This window comes from Lotus japonicus, chromosome 5, assembly GCF_012489685.1.
Source record: "Lotus japonicus ecotype B-129 chromosome 5, LjGifu_v1.2".
In the NCBI taxonomy this organism is placed as follows: Eukaryota; Viridiplantae; Streptophyta; class Magnoliopsida; order Fabales; family Fabaceae; genus Lotus; species Lotus japonicus.
This window is the reverse complement of record NC_080045.1, coordinates 22,204,122-22,223,900: the sequence shown is the minus strand read 5'-3', so window position 1 is coordinate 22,223,900 and position 19,779 is coordinate 22,204,122. Positions and strand designations below refer to the sequence as shown.

The window sequence follows — 19,779 nt, the reverse complement described above, 5'->3', positions numbered from 1 at the left end:
AAATCAGATATCAACAATCCTCAACAACATAACATCAAATCAGATATCAACAACCTCAATGAGTGTCCTGTAGTACAACTATGTGTTACTGTCAAGACAGGTCCAATCAAAAGCGTCTCGCAAGACGAGACAGTCACCTAGAACGAAAACCATTGACCTGTGTTAACACCAAAATTTCCAAATGGTTAAATTAATCACTGAGATATGAAATATGTAAATGTTGTCAGTGTAGTTTATACTTTGCTGCCAAATTATTATTATTTACATATATTGGTCGAAATATGGTGGTGGCATGGGTTGAAATATTGTTTGACATATATTTACATTGCTAAGATTGAAGTTATATATGGTGTTGCTAGAGTAGTATTTCGACCCGGTAAAAAGATTATTTAGTCGACCCAAGTTTTAATAGTATATAAATCAAAGGAAAAGTATATTCTAGAATTTGGCTTGGTTAGTGTAAGAGGTCGAGAAACATGGACTGTGGGTCGAGATATATAGTAAGCCAAAGGGAAAAGCATGACTTTGATCTAATATGTATTGTCCATTCAATATATGAGAAGCACCACATAGATCCAAGTTTAATATGCAATGTGCATAAAGGCATTTCCATGCATCATGCAAGATTCATTTTATATTAAGAAATAGTAGAACTTGGCATCGTGTTGATGGCAGGATTATGGTCGAAGACATTTCCAAACTTGCCAAGTACTAAGCATTTTATTACTAATATTTCGACTATATTTTCAACATCAATTGAAACTATTTCTTCGACCCAAAATGAAAGAAAAGAAGCCGAGCAGCAAGAGATGAAGATTCACAGCTAGCAAAGAAGTGGTTACAAGAGAAGCAGTTATTGGAAGGTGGTGCAAGTTACTACAACAGTAGATATGCCAAGTGTATGGCTTTAATATAGGAAGTTCTTTTCTGTTTTAGTATTATCCGTAGGATTAAAATAGTAGTTTTATTCCAAGTTCTATAAATAGAACTTCTATTTGTAAAATAATCAGATTTCACCCATTTAGGCTCTTCGACTCTGAAAGCCAACAAGTCAATCACACAGACAAATGGCAATTAGGAGATCTTGAGCATGATTGTGGTGTAATCTCATTTACTTTGCATTTCAATTCATATTGTTTCATCTTTTCTTATTTTTTCTCTTTTATTTTTCCTTCATTTGTCTCAATTTCTTTACTTCAACCTGTTCTTTATGAAAAAATCTGGAATTGACACTCAAACGTTTTCACCAAAGAAACCAAGAGGACTCGAATCCAGTCCCCAGATTGATCATTGGATTCTCTATTTGTTTTACCAAAATTTGGTGTACACAACCTGCCACTTAATATGCCACGAAGGCCCCACAATATCAATCAAACAATAACGTCTCGCAAGACGGGACAGTCATGTGAAAACATCCACTCCACTGCCACTTGATAACGCCTCGAAGGACGGGACAGTCCTGTGAAAATATCATCTCCACTGTCATTAAGTAACGCCTCGAAAGACGAGATAGTCATGTGAAAATATCCACTCCACTACCACTTGATAACGCCTCGAAAGACGGGACAGTCATGTGAAAATATTCACTCCACTGCCACTAGGTAACGCCTCGAAAGACGGGATAGTCATGTGAAAATATCACTCCACTACCACTTGATAACACCTCGAAAGACGGGACAGTCATGTGAAAATATCCACTCCACTGCCACTTCAAGCAAGTAAAAACATCCCCAAACCAATAATCAACTTAGAGTAACCACATGTTATTCATAATTTTAACAAGCATAAACACATCAAGCTCTATTGAGCGATGAAACAATAATTCAGTGCTGCAAAACATAACCATGTTCTATCCACTAGAAAGCAGTAATGACGGAAACCAGTTGAACTGGGCGAGCCCCTAGAGGGGCGGCGCCCAGGGCTCGGCCCGCAAGGGGCATGAGCCTGGCCTCAAGTTGGGCCTCAACTCCAGAGGCCCAATTGGCCCAATAGGTAGTGCCCAAGCTCTATAAATAGGAGGTAGTTACCAATTGTAAGGGACTTTTGGCTCATTTGATAAAATAGTACATGAAATTCAGCACTCTCTCTCATTCTCTTTCTCTCTCTAGCACATTCTTCCACTCTCTAGGTACTATCCCTTCCTTGAATGTTCATTCCTAGAACATTTGGCGTCGTCTGTGGGGACGATAAACTTTCTATTCCCATTCACGTGGACTGATTGTGCAAGAGGCGATCTCTGGTTACGATTCGGTGATTCTAAAGTTTTTCTTGGCTTGATTCTGTGATCGGTGCTTGTTTTCCGATCGAGTTTGTGTCATTTCTGGTTTAGATGGAGACTCGACGCAGGAAGCAGCATCATTCGCCAGTGCGACAGCGAATCTCGCCACCTCGGCGGCCTCAGCGAGTTGTCTTGGATTCTCCGGTGCGAACAGCGGGAGTACAGGCTACACGCACTTCTTTGCCGCCTTCTCCTCCTCCATCACCACCACCTCCTCCATCGCCTTCGCAGATCGGATCTCCGGAGCGCTCACCGGAGAATTCACCCACTCCGGAGCGACAACCGGCAGTGACGCAGGAGGAATGGCGCCATATGATGCGCAGCATTGGCGACATCCAGCAGCGGAATGAGCATTTACAAGCTCAGTTGGATTTCTACCGTCGCGAGCAACAAGACGATGGAGGCAGAGAAGCAGATTCCGTAGCTGAGTTCCGTCCGTTCTCGGAAAACGTTGAGAATGTGGCGATTCCAGATAATATGAAAACGTTGGTTCTGGATTCTTACAGCGGGGATTCTGATCCGAAGGATCATCTTCTGTATTTCAACACGAAGATGGTGATAATCGCGGCATCAGATGCGGTGAAATGCAGGATGTTTCCATCGACTTTCAAATCGACGGCGATGGCATGGTTCACAACTTTGCCGCGCGGATCGATTTCGAATTTCAGGGACTTCTCATCCAAGTTTCTAGTGCAATTCTCGGCGAATAAGAATCAGCCGGTGACGATCAATGATCTATACAACATTCGCCAACAAGAAGGAGAGTCACTGAAGGAGTACATGGCAAGGTACAGCGCTGCATCGGTCAAGGTAGAGGATGAGGAGCCTCGAGCCTGTGCTCTAGCATTCAAGAATGGTTTGTTACCGGGAAGGTTGAACAGCAAGTTGACACGCAAGCCCGCGCGTTCGATGGAAGAGATGCGTGCTCGCGCTAGCACTTATATTCCTGACGAGGAAGACGATGCTTTCAAAAGAAAGCGCGCGAAACTGGAAAAAGGCGACACGTCACCCAAGCGTGTGAAAAAAGATAAGTGTGGTGAAGATAAGGGGGATGGCAAGTGGCAAAGACAAGATAAAGGAAAGGCGGTATTGAAACCGACCAAGGAACAGTTGTATCCACGGCGCGATGATTATGAACAACACCGGCCTTGGCAATCTAAGTCTCATCGCCAGCGGGAGGAGGCTGACATGGTGATGAACACAGATTTAACGGATATGCTCCATCTAGTGGATGAGCCAGAGGCCCCAAAGTATCAACCACGGGACGCTAATCCCAAGAAGTGGTGTGAATACCATCGGTCCATCGGGCATGACACGGACGACTGCTGGACTTTGCAGCGAGAGATTGATAAGTTGATTCGGACGGGACACTTCAGGCGCGATGGGCGAGGAGACGAGCGTCAAGGCGATGGACGTCAGGACAATCGTTCCGGTACTGGGCAATATCGAGGAAATCGCCAAAGCCAGTGGCGCAACAATGGCGATCGCAACAAAACGGACAAGCGAGTGGAGGAGCGAACATACGATAAGGACGAGAAGAAGCAAGAATCAGCGGCTATCGCCACAAAAGGGGCTGATGACACGTTCGCCCAACACTCAGGACCGCCCGTAGGGACCATAAACACCATCGCTGGAGGATTTGGCGGTGGAGGCGACACCCACGCAGCGCGGAAACGTCATATTCGTGCAGTTAATTCAGTTCATGAAGTTGCTTTCGGATTCGTGCACCCTGACATAACAATCTCGATGGTAGACTTTGAGGGGATAAAACCTCACAAGGATGACCCAATAGTGGTGCAATTAAGGTTGAATAGTTTCAACGTTAGAAGGGTACTGCTGGATCAGGGAAGTTCAGCTGATATTATCTATGGCGACGCATTTGACAAGTTGGGACTGACTGACAATGATCTGACTCCATATGCGGGAACCTTGGTGGGTTTTGTAGGAGAGCAAGTAATGGTGCGAGGATTCATTGATCTGGACACAATATTTGGGGAAGATGAGTGTGCAAAGGTTTTGAAGGTAAGGTATCTGGTCCTCCAGGTGGTGGCATCTTATAATGTCATCATTGGGCGAAATACATTGAATCGCCTCTGTGCTGTAATTTCAACAGCCCACTTGGCGGTCAAGTATCCACTAAGCAATGGCAAGGTTGGTAAGTTGAGGGTTGACCAGAAATTGGCGAGGGAATGTTATAATAATTGCCTCAACCTGTATGGCAAGAAGAGTGCGTTGGTTGGACACAGATGTTATGAAATTGAAACTTCGGATGAAAATCTTGACCCTCGTGGCGAGGGGCGAGTGAACAGGCCCACGCCAATTGAGGAAACAAAGGCGCTAAAGTTTGGCGATCGCACTTTGAAGATTGGGACCACATTGACGGACGAGCAGGAGACGCGCCTGACAAAGTTGCTAGGCGAGAACTTAGATTTGTTTGCTTGGAGCTGCAAGGACATGCCCGGAATTGATCCAAACTTCATCTGCCATCGATTAGCATTGAATCCAAGTGTCAAGCAAGTTTCACAACTCAGGCGGCGCTTGGGCGGAGACAAGGGAAAAGCGGTTCAACAGGAAGTAGACAAGTTGCTGGCGGCAGAATTCATCAGGGAGGTGAAATATCCGACGTGGTTGGCGAACGTCGTGATGGTGAAGAAGGCGAAGGGGAAATGGCGAATGTGCGTGGATTACACAGACTTAAACAAGGCATGCCCAAAGGATTCTTATCCCCTTCCCAGCATTGATGGTCTCGTTGATGGTGCCTCGGGCAACGAACTGCTTAGCTTGATGGATGCTTACTCTGGTTATCATCAAATCCGCATGCACCCGGCAGACGAGGACAAAACGGCTTTCATGACCGCCAGAGTCAACTATTGCTATCGCACCATGCCGTTTGGATTAAAGAATGCTGGGGCGACCTACCAAATGTTCATTCCTAGAACACCAGTAAACGGCCGAAGCCTCTCAGAAAATGGAGACACACGTCTCAATAAGTTCATTCGGCTGAAGCCTCAAGAAAACATTTGGCACAAGCCTCAGAAAACATTCAACATAAGCAAGCATACAACATTGCAAAACATGTCAATATTTCAATCAATAGTCAATCAAATTAAACACCTTCATCTCAAACGCATGCAGTGCGAATAAGTCATGCAAGACTCAAAGACGCTCTAAAACTGAGTTACCCTTACCTTAGCCAATTTCCTTCCTAAACTGCAACTTCAATCCAATCACATCCTTTCTTTCCCGTGTCGGCTCGCTTCCTTTTTGTTCTTTGGTTTCGTCGTCAAGCGCTCCTGTTATTCGTACCCTTCATAAGTACGCATAACGTAATTACTAATTGAGCTACCTGCTTTCTAAGTCTAATTCGTCACTCGGGAATCCAAACCTCACTGCTCTATCTCTAACCCAATATGTTATCCCTAAAACATTCACTAACAAAAGAGATAATATCCAAACTCTTATTCCCTAACACTCCAAAAACTTATTCGACTTTCAAAACCTTTCGCAATTGCTTTTTAACGAATAACCGTGCGTAAAACTCAAATGTTCTCCATTTTTATAAGCGAATAAACAACACACGTAAGTAAGGTCCAAATGAATCTTTTCCTACTTCAAAGCATTGTAATATCATTTTAAAATAAAAGGTTTTCATTTTAAAATGAAACTTAGGAGATGAACAAGACTAAAATTAGGGTTTGAAAGGGGGAAATCAGAAATTGGAAGAAAGGTTGGTTCCTTACCATGAATTGATCATCAATTCGAATAGAGGAGAGAAAGAGCTATCCAACCCAGGTTCTGCAGATTCTCCGGCGGAGGTTGTCGGAATTGGAAATTTCTTTAGGGGTTTTGCAGCGCACGGCGAGGGGAGTCCAATGGCGAGGTTGGTTTTTCCAAAAACGTAATGGTTCGCCGGAGATTGGGAAAGAAAGGTGGCCGTTTTAGGGTTTTGTTTTCTCAGCCTTTTTCTTCTGATTCCTTGCCCAACAGACCAATTCGTCCATCAATCAAGGAATGGAGGGGAAACGAGTTCTGATGGTGGCTCGCCAGAGTTTGCAGTGGTAGCAGCCAAGGAGAGAAGAAGAGGGCGTGGTGATGGTGGTGTGACCGGCTGCGGCTCGCGTGAGGAGGCGCGGTGGTGGCGGCTGGCACGTGGTGGTGGCTAGTGTGAGGGGGAGGAGGAGACATGTTTGTGGTTATTGCATTTGTTGCTATACCAGAGGAATGGAGAAGATGGATATTTTTGGAGAGGAAGAGAGAAAGAGTCGAGAGGTTGAGGGAGAGCGTGAGTGAGTGAGTGAACGCATGAGGGAGAGAGAGAAAAGGGTGAGGGAAAAGTGAAATCTGATTGGGGAAGTGGGGCCCATGTAACACCCCGATTTCGGTGGCGTCACTTTAGTAACCAAAAGAAAATACTTTAAGCGGAAAAACGTGAATTATTTTTTTTCGACAATATAACTAAAGACAGAAAGCAATAAAACTCCCCAACAAAAGATAAAAGGAACTACTATACAACTATATATACATGCCTCGCTAAATACTACCACGTCACGAGTAACCTCCAGTGACGGGTGACAGAAAAGAGTAACGCCCGAAGGCAATATGTACAGTCCAGGATAAAGATACTGTGTCCGCAACACTAACCTACAAAATCTGAGAGCAAGTTGGCCCAGCGGCCAAAGAAAAGACCCCCTAAATCCAACCAGCTCTCTGTGATCTCCATAGGAAACCACACAAAAGCTACCGGTAGGAAAACTACCCTGTCCCCAAAAACGGAAGCATGACGGTCAGAGCATCGACACTACTCCTACACTATCCCTACCCGAGGAGCCCACACTAGCACTCGATCCTACACGCTAGCGCGGTCGTCATCCGAATCTGCATCCAGGACGACTAGGTCGACGTACTCAACACTGCCCTCTCTGTCCACCCTAATGCGCTCCTGCACTGGACTCTCGGGCTCGGGGCCCGGAACGAGATCCGCAACGACAGCAGCAGCAGTAGACGGACTAGACTCCGTCGAAGCCCCACCTACTGGCAACTCCTCAGAAGGGTCCTCATCATCTGAAGGAGATGGTGGCGGTGGAGGTACTCCCAAGCCGGGTCCACAGTGTACTCCTGGAGGCAGGTTGAAGCTCACTATGTGCCTCCTCATCACTCCCTCCGTCAAGCGTCCGAATCGATCGACACGGTCCTCCATGATCCGACCGGTGTAGGTCGCACGGTGGCCCTCGGGATCGACCACCCATGCACCTGGGTCGTCTTGGTCAAGCATCTCGTACCTGGTCCCCCCTGACGGGCTGACCATGGTAAACCAATCCCCCATACTCATCTGACAAATGGCGTAGTCCGCCCAAACACACACAGCAGACGCGAGGGTCAACTCCAAAGAATTATATAATTAATAAAACCAGATATAATTATAGGATAATAAATACTCGCCTCTCAGGCTTATAAGTTTTGGGATAGCTTCCTAGGGTTGCATGTATCACAATAAATATAAAGAGCCATAAAAACAAGTAGCATGCCTCAAAAATAGGATAAACAGTTACCAATCACACTCAGCAACTAAGTTAGCATGTATGTTGCATGAAATGCAATGCTGGGTAACAAAATGCATTCCGGAAGAAGGATGGACATCAACGAGACGGCCCTAACACCAGCCACGGTGGGTACCTTCCTGCTCGCGTGTCTCTTACACCACACAAAAGTAGTCAGATCAGCAGTGAACCCGTAGGTCTGCCATTCCGTCTGCTACTGAGGACCACCGTAGTGTCCTAAATATGGAAATCCGGGTCTTATGACCATTTTGGAATCCACCGAGGTCCGGTATCACGCCGTGTATTAACCTCAAAATGAGTGCATGAATGCAAGTGATTAGCCAAACAACGTCTCCGACCTCACCCGACACGTCGCCACGTGTTCTAGATTAACTTAAAGTCTCTAAAAGAATACCCTAAGGTAAATGTCGATTCTGCGACAAAATACAATTAATCATAAACAAAAGAGTGCAGCCACTCACGACAACTCTTCGAGTCATCAATGCTCTCACGAAGTCTCACGCTTCTGTGGAGTCTCACACATTCACAAAGTCTCACGCTTCAGTGAAGTTTTATGCTTTCACAAGGTCTCACGCCTCAGTGAATTTACACACTTGCACGAAGTCTCACGCTTCAATGAAGTTTCATGCTGTTCACGAGGTCTCACGCCTCAGTGAAGATCCATGCTTTCCACAAGGTCTCACGCCTCAGTGGAGTATCACGCATTCACAAGGTCTCACACCTCCGTGAAGCTTCTCGGCTCATCCCTTGGATGGCTAAACAAACTGCTCCCAGAGCGAATGAGTATCAACATACCCAAAACTCGAAATCTTCCCAACACTTGGATCCGACGACACTTCTCATTTTCCAAAACTAAACTTCAATCCAAATCTTGCATCCGAGATTGTTATCTTTATTTAAAGGTTTAGAGGTTGTTTAATATCTTATGAATTTCTTTATAAAAATAGCTCTTTTTTGTCTTATCGTATTCCCTATGAGTTCAAAGTTCCCATAAACCCAAGTAATTCCCTGAGAAGGTCTCGATCCATTGGAGCATGACAAGGTCCGAACTCCGTTCGTCCTTTTTAAAACTCTCTCAAAATCTCATAAAAATTCGGCATGACCTGCCCGCAATCCTCACTTTTCAGAATCTCAGGTACAAGTGTAATAGCATCATTGAAACAGCTCAACCAAAAGACATAAACAGCATATTCCAACACATCCTAAGTTAACCATGTAGCACATAGCATGTGAATCATTTAGCACACAATATCATGGCATCAAGTACTCAACAAGTTCGGCCGAAGCCTCAGAAATCATTTCAGACATTTAGCAATTAGGTGCATAACACATAAATCAAGTCGAATTTCATCGACACCTAAAGCATTATCTAGTAATTCAGAGAGTAGCCCTCACCGGTGGGTCTTCCAGCTTCCTCCTCCAAATGTTCTTCAAGCTCTTCTCCTTGGTTTCTTGGAATCTCCTCAAACGAACCTTAAGCAAAAATCACAGAAATCAACACCAAGAGTCAGAAACTCAGCAATCAAAGAGTCCTAGGGTTACACAGTACACTACTACCTCCGTGGTACGACAATCTAACGCGTTAAGACAAGTTTTCGAAAAATCGGATTCTCCTCCCCCCTTGATATAGCTCTCGGCCACTTTCCTTAATTGGGAGGGTCGATTTTTCTTCGATCAAACTTGGTTCCTAGGTTAACATAAGCCGTAACTATGACGGTTCTAGGCTCGGAAAAATTTTCGGATCGAAAACTGATATAGGGGTAGTTTGGTCATTATTTTTAGCTCAGAATTTCAAAATTGGATTTTTGAAAAACAAATTGGATGGGGACGTCCACAACGACGTTTATGACGACAAATCCTACTAGCACTAAGCCAAGTCGATAGATTAGAGCGTAAAGGTTGCGACTTTGGCGAAAAATGGGTATTTAGGGTAGAAATTGATCCCGGCGGCATTTCGTCGACATTTGACAAAATCTAATCCGCAGAACACGCTCAGGAGCATGCAGGGAAGAAGTTTAGACGCTGAAATCAACTGATTTGAACAGTTTTTCAAAAACCTCAAAATTTTGAACTCAGAAAGTCGCAGGAGAAATGGACAGAAACGACGATTCGAAGGAGAGTATAGATTACCTACCTCGAGGTCTTCGATTAGTGACGAACGGTGAAGCAAACGGGCAAGAAACGACGAAGATCCGGATCTCTCTCTCTCTCTAGAAACTCGCGGCTTGGAGGGGTGGGGAAAATGGGTTTTGTGAAAAAAATCTAATTTTTCAACTATTTATAGGTTTTGGAAAAAACGGAAAAATGATTTTTTTGCGATTCCGATTTTTCCTGCGCGTTCCTCTGCGCATTCTAAGATAGGTTCTGGCGACAGAATTCCAGAACTCAAAATAGAATTCTTGGAATTAAACCAAAAGATCCAAAATCGGCATAGGTCGGTGTAAGTCGGTTTATCCCGAAAAACTACTTTTTGCAGTGATCGTCGGATGAGAAAACTTCCTTCTGAAGAAAGATTAGGAATGATGAGAGAAGTAGGAGAGCGCGGGTGGAATCTTCATTTGAGTTTCCGGATAGAAAAAGTCTTCATCGTCTGTCGATCTTAGGTTTTTTCGAACTATCAGGGATTCCGTTTCGGCAAACTTCCGAGAATTGGAATTTGACGTTCGTACTTTCCAGGATTTCGCATCGAAATGGTTGTTTAAGGACGGAAAAGAGAAGTTCTAACATTTCTCTGAGGATTTTTGGAATTAGTTTCCATCGTGTCCTAAAGCGTAAATTAACTATTCACTAATACCTTCGACCTAGGATTAAGCGTATGTTAGTTGTGCTATAACTCTTTCGGTTTTTCGATACATTCTTGGACTTTTCCTGAACCTCTTTCCTTCCCAAATTTATCTTAATCAAATAACTCTTTTATTTTATTCACTTATCCAAAGCGTTAAAACTTGGGCCTTACAGCCCACATGAGAGAGAAAGTGATTAGAAAATTTGAATGTGTGGTGAGGATGAGAGGAAGTGATGTGAAATTTGAATTTTGAATGAGTGGTTGTGGGGAAAAAGGAATAAAAGATATTATTTTGTGATAGGCTATCACAAGTAAATAAGAAAGGTGACCTGTTAGCGCATGTCATCTCTTAATAAGGGAAAAAGCTAACTTGGGAATATAATTTCCTAAATTTAAAATAGAATAATACGCACAGAAATAATAAATACATCGAAAATAAATTATTAAAATGGTTATTTAATTTAGGGTCTTACACATACTAGACACCCCGAGTGAAAAATGAGATGTCAGTTGCGTGTCTAAACTATTTGGTTGTCTAGGTATGGTTGGGAAATGAGTGGTCAGCAAATTGCAATACATCCCATAATTTGCAGGGTTGTTTATTCTATCTTGAAGCCAATCATAGAAATTAGAATGACAGTACTTAAACCCTTTAAGTATGTGGTCAAGGCTTGTGAGAATACTGCTCAAAGCATTATTGTGTGCTAGAGCAAGTCCAGAAGCTGCTTCAAAACAACAACCATTGCCAGCTTCCTGGTTTAGTGCTCTAAGTGCTGCCAAGCATCCCAAAGGAGACGAAAAACCTAAATTTCTAGCCCTTTCTTATATAGAATCTGCACAAATAAAATTAACAACTTGTTACATTCTTGTATTACTAAAAAAGCTAACTTGGAATTTATTTAGTTAGTTTAATTTTGCAGGTGGTTAGGCTTACTTGGATTGCTTGTGTCAAGTGTCCATGTGACAGAACTTAATGGCACAACAACGGCTTGAAAATACCTTGTTTATCGTTCGGTAGTGCAGATAAAGACTTTTCCTATTAGATCATCAACTTATTATCACAACCATTACTCAAATATTTAACAATTAATCTCTAACAATCCACCTCCTTCTCTTTTCCAAGTAAAAAATCACTTGCGTGCATCATGTAACAAAACAAAGATACATCCCAATCAAAAGAGAAATTTAAACTGAAAAGCAAATTCAAGGCAAGTTGCTCCAACCCATGAATAAAGTTTGTTACAATGTAGTCGCAACCAATTATCAATTATAATTGAGCATAACCACCTTGTAGAAAAGATAAGAAACAAAAGAAACAAAATAACAAAATTAATAAGCCATAGATAAATAAGCAACCTGCTCCATCCATTCTCAAACAGCCAAGCCAAATTTTATCCCACCGCTCCGCCACGCACCGGCGATAAGCACGCCAACGGGTTCATCGAACCACCTCTCTTCGCTTTAAGCCATGGCCAAGAGCGATATAACAAATATTTTTTTGAGAAAATCAAAATAAAAAATATTGATGTTGTGAATTTTTTAAAAAATCAATATCTATTTGATTTAGAAAATAAAAAAATTCAAATTTAAAATAAAACAAATAATGATGTTGTTAACTAAAAAAAATCAATATTTATTTGCTCATCATACACCTTTTAAAACCAATCAAATATTAAATAGATTGTAAAAATTTTATAGAAATCGGTTACCTTTAAGATAAATATTTTAAAATTTTAATATTTTATGAAAAAGTTTCTCAGATTTACCTTTAAAAAATCGATTTCAAGATTTGTTATGTAAATAAATTTTAGATAAAAAAAATTTTATTTTTAGAGTATTAATTAAATTTTATGTTATTTTTATTGAATTTTTGGATTTTTATTTAATTCAGAATTTTATGAGTTTTTATTGTGATTTGGTAATTTTTATCAATTAATTTTTATTGAATTTTTAGTTTTTTATTTAATCTAGGTAAATCTTAGATAATTTGGTAAAACCTTTTAAAATTTTAATATTTTATGAAAAAGTTCATCAGATTTAAAATTACCTTTAAAAAATCAGTTTCAAGATTCGTTATGGAAATAAATTTTAGGTGAATAAAATGTTTATTTTTAGATTATTAATTAAATTTTATGGTATTTTTATTGATTTTTTTTATTTTTATTTAATTCAGAATTTTATGAGTTTTTATTGTTATTTGGTAGATTTTGATAGTTTTTTATGGTAATTTTATTAAATTTTCTGATTTTTTTATTTAATCTATGTAAATCTTAGATAATTTGGGCAAATCTTTTAAAATTTTAATATTTTATGAAAAGGTTTCTTAGATTTAAACATAAAAACCTATCTAACAAATTGAAAGTTATTTAACAAATTGACACGTGGAATTTGCTATCTAACACATTTACACGCGGATTTTATCTAGTGTTTTTCTGATATATCAATGATGACCCGGGATTTAAGGCTATTTTCCTGGTTTATTTGCATGTAGTTTAATATAGTTTTAAGGATATTTCGGTCATTTTAGGACACTTTAGGCTTAGTTCATGCATTTTAATGTTTTCATTTAGTTTTAGTATTTTTCTATATTTTTTTATGTTATTTTTATAGATTTCATTAGGATTTAATCAAGTTATTTGAATTCGGTATCTTACTCTATCTTCTACTTAATCTCTATTATTGGTTTTTAATTGTTTTCCTTTATTATTATTGTTATTTTAGGAGAAGATGTGGAATCAATGAGCAAATCAAGGGAGAGAGCCAAGAATCTCGAAGCCTGGAGCAATCTGGATTTCTTTGCGCCAGTTCTGCACCAATTTCCTGTTGCATTTCGCGCAGACGCGCCAAGGAAGTAGCTGCTGGAAAATTTTGCGCCAGTTTTGCGCGAGTTCCTTCACGAAGTTCGCGCATTTGCGCGAAATATCTGTCAAACTCTATTTAAGTGCGTTTTAAACCTAATTTAGAGACTTTTTCACGTTAGAACTTGGAGAGCTGCGTTTTTTGGTTTTTGCTTAGAGCTTACTTGGTTCTTTGTCAAGATTTTGAGGTTTGGCTTGAATTTTGATTTGTTTCCATGACTATGTCAGGCTAAACTCCCTTTGTGTTAGGGTGATTGATCTAGTTTTCCTTTAAACTATGTTTTGAACCAAGTTTCAGTTATGATTATGATTTCTATTTTAGTTTATGAATTTCTCATCTATTTTAATTGATACTTTCTATTGCAATAGTTTGTCACACTATTTTCTATGCAATTGGAAAATTGGTAGAATTTAGGGATTTGGGGAGGAATTGAGCAAGGGTCTTTACACCTTAGGGATAAGGGTAACAAATTGCTTGTGTTTGCCTGATCTAAATTGAACTTTTATCTCTGATTAATTAGGATTAGGTACTAAGGAATTAGCTATCACTAATTAATTGGAAGGAACACTTATGCAAGGAATTGATAAGTGGACAATTAGGCTTAGCACCTTGAAACTTAATTTGATACATAATTATAACTGATTGGGGAGATACATTGGGAAAAGGTTAATGAAATCAGGATCCCTAGCGCGCTTTTAAATTGAATTCATTTCAACAGTGTTATTTGCTTTCTTTAATTTTATTGCAGTTAAGTTACTTACGAAAAATCAATCATCTCTTTATTTGTATTTTTATTTTTACGTCCTATCATTCTAAGTTTAGTTAATTTAGAGTATAAACTACGCAATCCTTGTGGTTCGATCTTTTTATTACTTCCAGCAATCTGTACACTTGCAGATTCGCTATCAAGTTTTTGGCGCCGTTGCCTGGGATTGTGTTTAGTTTATCCTCTAATTTTTCTGAATCTATTTGTTAGGATTTTTACTTTAATTCTCTTGTGCGGGTATTACTAACTTCTGTTTGTTAGTGCATGCGAGGTACAGTCAGTCCTGAATCTTTGTTGTTAGATCCAGAAATCGAAAGAACTTGTCGATCTAATCGTGCACAACAGAGGAAGAAGAAGAGCTAAGCCAAAGCAACCGCTGCAATGGCAGAAGCACAAGATGAAGCAAGAAATCGAGCTGAGTATGAAGCGAGAGTGGAAGCTAAAGTTGAAGCTCGGATCCTTCACCAGAAAGAAGAAGAAGCTGAACGTGAGGCTCAGAGAACATTGAGGGAAATCACTGCCCCTCGTATGAACTACACATATGAGGGCAGCGTTGTCCTTCCAGCAGACATACCAGACAACTTTCAGATTCCACATCATTACATTCAGTTGGTGAGCCAGCATCAGTTTGGAGGTAAAGCTACTGAGGATCCGCATGCTCACATGGACAGATTCACCAGACATTGTGAGTCCCTGAAAAGGCGTGAAGTCAGCTTGAATACAGTGCGGATGATTCTTTTTCACTATACTTTGAAGGATGCTGCAGAAGATTGGTTGAGGTCACAACCCCCTAATAGCATTCAAACATGGGAGGACTTGGCGGAAAAATTTATCGCCAAATTCTTTCCATCCACACGCATCAGAAAGGCGAAGCAGGAAATTTATGCATTTAGACAAAGTAAATCTGAAAATTTGTATGAGGCTTGGGAGCGTTTCCAAGAACTTCTGAGAAAGTGTCCAGGTCATAATATTTCTGCTGGTGAACAAGTTGACAAATTCTACTCATCACTGCGTGAGTACGCGAGAGGTATGTTGGACGCAGCAGCTAATAGTGCATTTGATTCATTGCCTGCACACAGAGCTCTTGAGATCATCGACAATTTGGCCACTAGATCTTCACAGTCAAACTATGATAGAGAGAACCGGGAAAGTGTGCATGAAGTTGGAACAAATGATGATGTTCTCGCCTCCAACAGGAAGTTGTCACAAAAGATGGATGTCATAGTACAACGTTTGGACGGTCGGAAACCAAGTGTTGAAGATTCTGATGTTGACGAGGAAGTGAAGGCAATGGGTAATCCTCAAAACAACCCTTACTCAAATACCTACAATCCGGGTTGGAGGAATCACCCTAACTTCTCATGGAGAGATCAAGACAAGTCTGGAAATTCGAGGCAGTACTCTAATGAAAGGGGTTATAGTCAAGATCAAAAACCTCCGTCCTCTCAAGAGCAAGGAAGTGGAAAGAAGAGCCTGGAAGAGATTGTGGGAGAACTGGCACAAGCTACTAGCAAGCTTCAAGTGTCGACAGATAGCTTCATCAATGAATCCAGAAATAACTTTAAGAATCAGGAGGCTTCGATCAAAAATTTGGAGAATCAGGTCGGTCAAATTTCCAAACAATTATCTGAGGGACCTCCAGGTATGTTTCCTAGTAACACTGTGCCTAATCCTAGGGAGAATATTTCTGTTGTTACTCTAAGAAGTGGAAAAGTTATGCATGAAATTGAAAAGAAAAAAAATAATGAAAAGAATAAGAGTGAGACTGGGAATAAAAGTGAATCTGAAGTGATAAGTAAGGAAAAAGAACAGAGTGAAGATAGGATAGTGAAAGAGAGAAAAGTAGATTTAGAAAGTAATAAGTTTACAAAAGTTCCTTTTCCCCCTTTCCCCACTAAGATAGCAAAGAGGAGGTTGGAGAAGCAATTCTCCAAGTTCGTTTCTATGTTTAAAAAGTTGCGTGTAGACCTCCCATTCTCTGAAGTTTTAGAAAAGATGCCTCAATATGCCAAGTTCATGAAGGAGATACTTTCTAAGAAAAGGAAGTTGAGTGAAGAGAATGACATCGTTGAGCTTACTGAGGAGTGTAGCGCTATTCTGCAAAAGAAGCTTCCACCTAAACGAAGGGACCCAGGCAGTTTCACTCTACCTGTTAATTTTGGGGCTTCAAAGGAAGTGAGAGCTTTATGTGATTTGGGGGCAAGCGTCAACTTGATGCCCCTATCAATGTTCGAGCGACTTAATGTTGGAGAGCTGAAGCCAACAATGATGATGCTTCAACTAGCAGACCGCTCCATGGTGACTCCTTGGGGAGTTGTTGAAGATGTGCTAGTGAGAGTAGGAGAGTTTGAGTTCCCGGTGGATTTTGTGATAATTGATATGGACGAGGACTCTAAAATACCATTGATTCTGGGAAGACCGATCCTAGCCACTTCACAAGCGAAAATAAATGTGGGAAAAGGAACAATATCTTTAAGGGTAGCTGATGAGAAAATCACTTTCACCATATTTGACCTGAAGCCAAAGCAAATTGAGAAGAATGATGCATTCTTGGTAGAGATGATGGACGAGTGGAGTGATGAGAAGTTGAAGCAGTTCTTCCTTAAAGAAAAAGCTGGAGCATCAAATAAGAAGAAAAAGAAAAACACGCAGAGCGACCAAACTGAGAAACTCTACTCCATGAGCATGGTTGTCAACTCAGAGCAGAAAGAGGAGAACCTGGGAAATCAAGCTGAACCAGTTCATCTTGAAAGCGTTGTGGCCAACATGGAGCTGAAAGAGGAGAAAGCGAAAGGAGAGTCCTTCATATGGAAGCCAAAACATAAGAAAGATGAGAAACCTCCTATCCCTTTTAACTCCAAATTGAATAACTGTGTTCACGCTTTTGAGATTGCTTGCAAGAACATGGTGAAAATGTGTGCTGAGTTTAAAGAACCTGGAAGTGCAATGCACTATGGGGTAAACCCCGGATAGAATTCTTAGTCCGGTGAAGTCTAAAAAAGACTATAAATTGTGCTTCTTGGGAGACAACCCAAGCGGTAGTTTTAGTTTTAATTTCATTATCGTTTTGCTTTCTTAATTTTAATAATTTTTCTTTTTTTTATTTCCGGTTTCGTAGTGTTAGTTTTGAAAAAAAAATGATAGAAAACGTTTCTGGAATTTCCTGCGCGGATTCTGCGCGGTTCCCAGTTATAAGTTCGCGCAAATGCGCAACTGGAAACCATTCTGGAATTTTTTGCGCGAGAATCTCCTCCCTTGTCGCGCAAATGCGCGGCCATACGTGGTTCTGGAAAATTTTGCGCGAGTTTTGCCTGGGCTACTGTGTGAAATATGGCGCAATTACGCCAAAAGTTTTTTTTAAAAAAAAAACAAAAAAAATATATGCTTTTTAGTTTGAGTCTTTATTTTCTGTTGAGTCTTAGTATTCTCATGAGTTATTTGAGTTATAATTGTGGTAGTTTAATTGTGTGTTCATTTTTACAAGGACTAAGTGATTTACATGATCAGAATTGAGCTGGAGGGTCCAGCTGACAGAGTCCTTGTGCTATCACTGATTGCACCCAATCTGAGTACAGGGGGTTTTACTGAACCACTCATCTTTCATTTAATTTCATGATCATGCATTTAGCATTTAGTTATTTAGATTGCACACACTAGTTTGCACATGCCTTAGATTCATGGTATTCACACTTTTGTGCTTGAATAATGCTTGTTGTTTTTAATATTTATTCTGAGTTTGATGCTAGTTCATATAATAAAAAGTGTTTGTTGCATGAGTGTGAGTGAAACTTGTGGAACATGTGGAGAGTTGGGTGATAAAGACTTGAGTGAGTTTTGGAAAAGTGCAGTAAGGTTATTAAGATTCCAGGTTAGTGGGGATAATGCATAAAATATGTAGTTTTCCTTTTAATCTTTATATTGAGTCTACACTCTTTTTGGCTCTGAGGTTACAAAAGAGGCACACATGTGAAAGTAAAGCTAAAGTTCTAAAAATGAAAAAAAATAGGGAAAGAATGTGAGTAAGGGAATGGGAAGTATTTGCACCACTGAGCATACCCCCAATCATATTCTGACCTTGTTAAATAAAAGAAAAGTTTCGCCCTGAGTTGGTAATAACTGTGAAGGGTTGGGAAAAAGCTAAATTGAAAAAGAAAGGAAACTTGTGTGTGCTCAGAATAAAATAAAACTGTTGGTCATCATTAGTGCATTCTCAATATGGGGTTGGGGAAATAGGAATAAAATGTGAAACCCCACATCTTGGTATTTTCTATAATTCTTGTTTGCACTTACTGAAGGTTACTTAGTTTTTTTAAGCTTGATTCTCTGCATGAACTATTTTGAGGAACTCATCTCATGCATCTTTTGTGAAAATATGTATAATAGCATCTTACTTTGAAATGTTTTATTGACCTTGAGGACAAGCTGTCGTTGAGTATAGGGGTGTGATGACCCGGGATTTAAGGCTATTTTCCTGGTTTATTTGCATGTAGTTTAATATAGTTTTTAGGATATTTCGGTCATTTTAGGACACTTTAGGCTTAGTTCATGCATTTTAATGTTTTCATTTAGTTTTAGTATTTTTCTATATTTTTTATGTTATTTTTATAGATTTCATTAGGATTTAATCAAGTTATTTGAATTCGGTATCTTACTATATCTTCTACTTAATCTCTATTATTGGTTTTTAATTGTTTTCCTTTATTATTATTGTTATTTTAGGAGAAGATGTGGAATCAATGAGCAAATCAAGGGAGAGAGCCAAGAATCTCGAAGCCTGGAGCAATCTGGATTTCTTTGCGCCAGTTCTGCACCAATTTCCTGTTGCATTTCGCGCAGACGCGCCAAGGAAGTAGCTGCTGGAAAATTTTGCGCCAGTTTTGCGCGAGTTCCTTCACGAAGTTCGCGCATTTGCGCGAAATATCTGTCAAACTCTATTTAAGTGCGTTTTAAACCTAATTTAGAGACTTTTTCACGTTAGAACTTGGAGAGCTGCGTTTTTTGGTTTTTGCTTAGAGCTTACTTGGTTCTTTGTCAAGATTTTGAGGTTTGGCTTGAATTTTGATTTGTTTCCATGACTATGTCAGGCTAAACTCCCTTTGTGTTAGGGTGATTGATCTAGTTTTCCTTTAAACTATGTTTTGAACCAAGTTCCAGTTATGATTATGATTTCTATTTTAGTTTATGAATTTTTCATCTATTTTAATTGATACTTTCTATTGCAATAGTTTGTCACACTATTTTCTATGCAACTGGAAAATTGGTAGAATTTAAGGATTTGGGGAGGAATTGAGCAAGGGTCTTTACACCTTAGGGATAAGGGTAACAAATTGCTTGTGTTTTCCTGATCTAAATTGAACTTTTATCTCTGATTAATTAGAATTAGGTACTAAGGAATTAGCTATCACTAACTAATTGGAAGGGACACTTATGCAAGGAATTGATAAGTGGACAATTAGGCTTAGCACCTTGAAACTTAATTTGATACATAATTATAACTGATTGGGGAGATACATTGGGAAAAGGTTAATGAAAT

The 19,779-nt window shown here is 40.1% G+C and overlaps 1 protein-coding gene across 1 annotated transcript in view; it reads left to right on the top strand.

The window, feature by feature from the left end:
• The window catches only part of LOC130719314 (AUGMIN subunit 1), a 54,187-nt gene that overhangs the window by 9,251 nt on the left and 25,157 nt on the right, over positions 1 to 19,779 (top strand). Inside the window, exon 2 of the mRNA XM_057569937.1 lies at positions 17,249 to 17,258. Coding sequence (XP_057425920.1) covers positions 17,249 to 17,258 — 10 coding nt within the window. The remainder of the gene's footprint in view (positions 1 to 17,248; positions 17,259 to 19,779) is intronic.